This window comes from Garra rufa, chromosome 2 (genome assembly GCF_049309525.1).
Source record: "Garra rufa chromosome 2, GarRuf1.0, whole genome shotgun sequence".
NCBI classification, from domain to species: domain Eukaryota; kingdom Metazoa; phylum Chordata; class Actinopteri; order Cypriniformes; family Cyprinidae; genus Garra; species Garra rufa.
This window is the reverse complement of record NC_133362.1, coordinates 47,824,872-47,832,338: the sequence shown is the minus strand read 5'-3', so window position 1 is coordinate 47,832,338 and position 7,467 is coordinate 47,824,872. Positions and strand designations below refer to the sequence as shown.

Genomic DNA, 7,467 nt, shown 5'->3' with positions numbered 1-7,467 from the left:
TATTGAGGGCTCAGAGATGACGTCTGCTGCTTGCTTCTGCTGAACAAGGATTTAACCCTTTAAACCACTCATGGTCAAAACCACAGAATCAGACAAAGAGTAACATGATGGATGACACTGAACACTGGATACTGCAAAGCATGGATGATAGTTAAAAAAATTAGGAGATGAGGAGAAAAATAGTGGAAAGGTCGGCATAGATGTTGAAAGATCCTGAGAGAGATTGTTTGGTGATTTGCGTGATTAGTTTGTCCACTCGAAATCTTACTTGGATTATTATAATCTCAGCAACGTCTCCATTATGATTCTTCAGATGCGACATGGTGCCCATCTCCTCTGGATTGCACTGGTTATATGTGCTGTGGAAGCTGGAGCTAGTCTCAGGTTTTCTGGCTCAGAGGGACAGTGGGCCTCGTTCCCCATGTGGAACGCTTGCTGCGAGAGCGAGATGAGCTTCAGCATGAAAACCAAGAATTTAAAGGGACTTCTGGTGTACTTTGATGACGAAGGCTTTTGCGATTTCCTCGAGCTGCACATACAAGAGGGGAAACTCAGACTTCGCTTTTCTATTTTCTGTGCCGAGCCCGCTTCCGTGCTTTCGGATGTTGTCATCAATGACAACCAGTGGCATGAAGTCACAATCAGGAGGAACTTCAGGAACACTTCACTCATCGTTGACAAAGAAATAAAGTGGGCGGAGGTTAAGTCCAAAAGGCGGGATATGACTGTCTTCAGTCATTTGTTTTTAGGAGGGATTCCGCCAGAACTGCGATCGGTGTCTTTACAGCTGACATCGGATACTGTGAAAGATCTCACTCCCTTTATGGGATGGATAACAGACTTGAAAGTGAACAGCTCAGAGCCTGTCATCATTAACAGTGCTGGGGTCAGCGCTGACCTCTGTGGCTCACACAACATGTGCTTAAACGGAGGTGTGTGCAGTTTTGTCAACAATGAGCCCACATGTGACTGCTCCGAAACCGGCTATCATGGAAAGGACTGCGGTGATGGTAAGATATCTCGATTCATCTACATTGCATGTGACTGATAAAGCTGTAAATCATAAACTAATTCTGCTTTTAAAAGAGTAGTTCACTCAAAAATCCATCACTGTCTTACCAAAAGAGACAGAGCGCATTTAGGCCACGCCTACATCGGTGGTGGTGGTGGTGGGGGGGGGAGGGTAAAATAAAATAGATTTTTTCATTATTTTTCCACATTATCAGCCTGCATCTTAAAATAGAACGTTGCGACTTCCGACTCATTTAGCCAGATCGGGTCACAAATAGTTGTAGATGTCAGGGTATTTCACGTTGGGCTATTCAGTTGGATTATTTCTCCAACAAAATGAAGGTAAGGTAGGGTGACCATATTCTGAGAATCCAAAAAGAGGACACCCTCCCCAGGATGCCAACAAGTCTCCTGATCAATTTTGTCCCAAAGAAACGAGAGTGTTTCCGAGAATCAAGAGTCTCAACATGTTTGACTAGCTGGCCTAAAAACTGTAAAGGCATTTTTCTCTGTTTCAGTGTTGGTGTAGTTACTGCACTTTGCCTTTGGAGGACAGCATAGGTGCAGATGGTGCACAATGCTTCCCATTTATCACGACCACGAATGAACATCGGGTATTTTTTCTGCAATTCGTCTGTGAAACTACATTTGCGTTTCGGCATGTTAGTGACACACAGCTCTTGCAGCGCAGCTCCTCGTTTGTTTTGTTTTGACAACTGGGTCTTTCACGTCATCAGACAGGTACCTCAGAATAATGCCGGGGGGCAGTGGCTGCATTTAAAGTGTTGAATTAATGACGGTCAGTGAAATGAGGTAAAAAACCCCGACATAATTTTATAGCCAAAAAGGAGGACATGTCCGGGTAAAAGAGAACTCAATATTTAGTTTCTCAATATATCTCCTCCTTTCAGGGTGGTGAAATAATCCTTTGACATGGTTAAAAATAATGAATGCTTACGGTCGCTGTTAAATTTCCCTCTATTGGGTGTAGTTCTCAGAGTATTAAGACATGTTGCGCTCTACTTTTGTGTTCTTAAACACTACATTTTTGGGTCGACAGCTAATAAAAATGTGTTTACTGTACACCTTGTCTCATAGTAGCTTTTAGACATTGTTCTGACTTTTGTTAAAGGGGTCATCGGATGCCCATTTTCCACAAGTTCATAAGATTCTTTAGGGTCTTAATGAAAAGTCTCTAATATACTTTGATTAAAAATTCTCAATAGTAGTATAAAAAAACACCCTTTTACCTTGTCTAAATCAGCTCTGCAAAATTTCAGCTCATTTTAAGACATGGCCCCTTTAAATGCCACGAGCTCTGCTTTCCCCACCCCTCTCTGGGATTATGTTTACTTAAGCTGCATTTAGCTGCATTTAGCTTCATTTAGCCGCATTTATTGGCAAAATTTGCCAACAAGCACATTATTAAGAAAGGCCATTTGCAAAGATGCATAAAAAACCCTTATACTCATACAGGAATATACTTATACACGAACAATTTGCACGAAGATAGACGCATATGTAGATCGGGATCGGCGCATTCCATTTAAAAACGAAAGTAACGTTATCCTCTGCGTCTTCAGCGGCTCAGATATTGGTAGTAAATGACGACTGCTATGTTCATTATTACATCCAGCAACAAAACACCTCAATCGCTCAATTAGAGTCTTCCTCTGCTCCTGAGTCACACAGTGAGGATCGTATTGAGACTGTTTCAGCTCGATGAGGGCGGGGCTAAGGTAAGACGCTCATGTCAATCAAATGTATTTCGTCACAACGACAAGAAGCTAAGAATGAACTGATTTGAAAAAGGGGATATTACTTTTAAAGATTAGAAAAGCACCACTGAGTGGATTTTTATCATTGTAGGGTGGTTGTGTACACATTAATGTGCAAACAACATGTAAAAGTTAGTTTTGCACCCGATGACCCTTTTAAAAGTAAAAAATGACAAGGAGGCAGCTTCCTGCAATACAAAGTCAATGGAGAGTGTTGGATTGTTTCCCCCCGGTGGACGTGGTTTTCAGATTATGATGCGTGTCGCTCTGTCTCTATGGATCCTCTGTAGTGAATGGGTGCCGTCAGAATGAGAGTTCAAACAGCTGATAAAAACATCACAATAAACCACAAGTAATCCACACCACTCCAGTCCATCAGTTAACATCTTGAAAGGCAAAAAGTTGCATGTTTGTAAGAAACAAATCCATCATTAAGATGTTTTTAACTTCAAACCATTGCTTCTGGCTTAAAAACGAGTCTATAATTCATAATTATGCTTCCTCAATTGAAAAAGAATCCTGTCTGAATAGATGAGAAATATGAAGATAAATCTACACAGATCAAGCACCGTTTATGAGTGAAAATGGTGCTAAACAAGTATGTGGGTGGATTTTGATGTGTGAGACAACAGGGCCGTTTTTTTCACCGGAAGAAGTGTTATTATAGATTATAGAATGGTATTTCTAGCCAGAAGTAGTGATGGATTTGTTTCTTTTGTCTTCTCAAGACATTAAATGGAGTAATGTGGATTACTTGTGAATTATTGTGATGTTTGGACTATCATTCTGACGGCACTCATTAATTTGCAATCTTGGATGACTTGAGGGTGAGGACATTTTCAGCAAATTTTGGCATGAACTATTCCTTTAAAAATTTAGAGTTCAAATATATTCTTTTGCAGTCACATTTCTTGTTATGCATAGCTATTGTGCGTTTTTTTATATTTGTAAAGCACTTTATCGAAATGTTTATTGTCGTCAATTTAGAGATTATAGAACATAAATTAGGAAGTATTTAAGTGTAATTAAATGCAGCATTTCCATTTAAAAATTGAATGAAAAATTAAATATGTAGTACAGTGTCTATACCTAAATGAAATATTGATTGTGACCGGTCAGTTTTTGGAAGTGTAGATTAGCTATAGATTGGATCAGTCAGCAATAGTAATAACTTAGCCCAGGAGTAATGGTGGATGCTCATTTCATTATAGCATTTACAATGTCTGTAGTGGAATCTCTCTTTACTATGAGTTGTTTGACTAGTATATTCCATTAAAGGTGTAGTGTGTAGACAGTAGTGTCCTTGAGCACTGAGCAGATCATCATTCACTGGGATAAAAGGTAAGAGCCTTTTTGTAGGCTGGAAAATCTGTGGCTTTACTGTAGACATTAAGACACAGACTCATCATCTGAAATGATCCACATTTATCTCTGCTTTAAAATGAACCAACAGAAACTGCTTTGTTGCATACTGCACACAACGTGCTGTGATTATCCAGGAGAAGTTGTAATAAATACAGACTTAGACTCTTTAGTAGATTAATACATTTATCATTGAAACCTGACAATTTAAACATTTGTTTATTTAAATTTAAAAAGAATTTAAGAACAGCTGATATTATAATATTTGTATCCAGATCACAAAACAACAACAACAACAACAACAGTACAAATCGTATTTTGCCAAAAGAAATGTATTCTGCTGTTTTAGCCTTAATTCTTATATCACTTTCACGTCACAATTTGGGGTTGATAGAAGAAAATTTCTTCAGAAACATTTTTTCCTATTAAGTTCATTTAATTAAAGCATTGAATCATGTGTGTGGGGGCGGGGGCAAAATAAATTACCAAAAAAAGTTGACCTTACTTAGATATAGATAGTTATCTTTACTTGGTTGCTATACTTGCTAGGTTTTATTAAGTTACAGCTACTTTCAAGGCAAGCAAAACAATTTTCGTACTGCTTTGAGTAACACTTACTTAAAATATTCAAGTAGCCACAAATGAACCAACAACATTAATTAACCAGTGAGAGGCAGCAGTGCACTAATATGTTGCTAATGTGCAAAATAACAACAGAAGAAGAAAAGAGATGTTTTTGAGGTGGAGCAATTCTTAATAGACTTTTCACTCATTTCCTCAATCTTTCTTTCACTAGTTTCCCAAAGTCATCTTGAATGTTGAACATTCAATACAACTGGAATATATATATCATTAGCTGTATTTTACATGTTTACTAATGATCCTTTGCTATTTTATTGTTCTTTATGAACACCTTGAAAAGCTCTTAATTGGGTTAATACAGTCCTTTAATATTTGCGGTAATATGCTCAAGTCACACACATTTTAACATTCAGCATGCAAATCACAACAATGGTAACAATTTAATTTAGTTTATTTTTATTAATTGTAACAATAACCATTTTATTTGCTCTTTATGTTGTGCTACTACTGACACAAAGCAAATAAAAACAACAACAGTAAAACAAAGCAATTGCATAATTTATTCATGCCAAATGCACTCTGGGAGTCAGTGAGTAGCGATACTAAATCAAGAGTAAACCTAAAGTAAAGGATCAAGTACCCCCTACAGCTCTTTTTTGTTACTAGAACTCTTGTGTAAGTAAACTATACTAACTAAACATTTGTCAGTACAACATACAGTTCCTATTTCACTTTACTTAGTTCTCTTACGAGAGGTCTCTCGTACTGCGTAAGCGTAAGCTTACGCTTGGGGAAAATCCTTTCCGCGAGAGATATTGAAGCCAAAAAATTATCCTTAATTTTGTATTAATGTAAAACGCGTTGCCGCAGTGAGCAGACATAGGCGAGGCGTATTGCGTGCCTATTGGCTGCTCTGCAGCAACTGCAGCACCTATCGAGCGAGGCTTGGCGCGATGCCAGCTCCAATGAGGGCATTTCGCGCCTAATACGTCATCTCCCGCCGAAAGTGGCGTGATCCAAGCCTATAAATATCGCTCGAAGGCAGCTACACTCTGATTTTTTCATCCTTCACGCGACGCCTTCGCATCGCTGGAGCTGGAGAAGAAGCCGCCGTCGACTGGAAGTACATCAGCGGGACTGAAGCTGCTGGCTACGCCGCCTTCCTGCTGCGCTTTCCGGCGACTATATCCTTTACTAGCTATTTACTCTAAAAGAGCTAGCGTCTTTTTAAAGATGCCATCCTGCGACTCGTGCGGAGTCGCACTCAGTGACGGGGACCGCCACGCCGTGTGCGTTTCCTGCCTGGGGGAGGAGCATGCTGCGATGGCGCTCGCCGAGGGAGGTTGCCCTCATTGCGAGTCACTGGCCATGGCGACTCTGAGGACTCGCTTGGCCTTCTTCTCGCAGCCCGCTCCTATGCCTGCTGCGGCGCCGCGCCGTAAAAAGCGCCGTGCCCAGAGGCTTCCGGAATCATCCTCCAGCCGTCAAAGCTCGCCGGTGCGCCTGCTAGCTTCACCTACACTCACCTTCTCAGTGCCGGATTTGGAGCAGCCGCTGTCAGCCGCTGCGCCCGCCGATGTCGCTGTCGAGGAGAGTGGGATGGAGGAGGAGGAGGACTCTTGCTCGCTGGCAGCGTCAGGCAGCGAGGACTGGGCGAGCTCTGCAGACATCGCCCCCCCTGCCCGCGCCCCACCCAGCGCGAGAGCCTCTATTGAGTCAGAGCTCATGAGGATCTTAACCCAAGCCACGGCGAGCCTGGGCCTGGAGTGGTCCTCACCCGAGCAGCCTGCTCACAACCGGCTGAATGGCCGGTTCTTGCCGAAAGGAGAACGGATGTCACTAGCGAAACCGGCCCCTTTCCTTCCGGAGCTTCACCAGGAGCTCGCAAAGTCTTGGAGCGCCCCCTACTCAGCGAGAGTGCGCCCATCCTCCTCCCCGGCGTTCTCTGTAGTGGACGGCGCCGAGAGTAGAGGTTACCTAGCGATACCTCCGGTGGAAGAAGCGATCGCGGCCCACTTATGCCCGCCCTCAGCTGGACGGCGTGATAAGCCGGCGCTGCCGTCTAAGGCCTGCAGACAGACGTCGAGTCTGCTACACCGAGCTTTCACCGCGGCGGGACAGGCCGCCTCAGCGCTGCACACCATGGCCACGCTGCAGATCTTCCAGGCAGACCTTCTCCAAAAGCTGGATGAGGAAGGCCCTGACGTGATCTGCGTACCGGATTTGAGGAGCGCCACGGACCTCGCACTCCGTGCCACCAAATCGGCAGCTCAGGCCATAGGACGCAACATGGCGGCGCTGACGGTTGCAGAAAGGCACTTGTGGCTCACGCTCTCAGAGATGGCGGAGTCCGAGCGCACAGCCTTTCTTGATGCGCCGTTTTCCACGGCTGGTCTGTTCGGCACGTCGTTGAAGGACTTCACTGAGCGGTTTGCAGAAGTTCAGAAGACCTCTCAGGCGATGAAGCACTTCCTGCCGAAGCGGTCTAGCTCTACCGGTCGCCCAAAGCCGCCAGCGCAGAGCTCCAGACCCCAGCCTCAGCCCGCTGCAGCTGTCTCACAACGCCACCAGGAGCAGGGAGCGAGACCTCGTTCCCGCTCTGCAGGCCGCCGCCACGGAGCGCGCGCTCAGAGACCCAGGGTTGAGTTGAAACCTAACCCCCCGAAGCAGGCCTAGTACAGCTAGGAAAACGCCGGTGCGCGAGTCCCGCGGCTGCCAGACTCCCACCGAAAGT

General features: G+C 43.9%; 1 protein-coding gene across 4 annotated transcripts in view; it reads left to right on the top strand.

The window, feature by feature from the left end:
- The window catches only part of nrxn1b (neurexin 1b), a 179,372-nt gene continuing 171,905 nt past the window's right edge, over positions 1–7,467 (top strand). For all 4 annotated transcript variants that reach the window (XM_073834315.1, XM_073834314.1, XM_073834313.1 and 1 more), the window contains exon 1: positions 1–1,010. In XM_073834315.1, the coding sequence (XP_073690416.1) occupies positions 302–1,010 (709 nt within the window). In that variant the 5' untranslated portion in view covers positions 1–301. The remainder of the gene's footprint in view (positions 1,011–7,467) is intronic.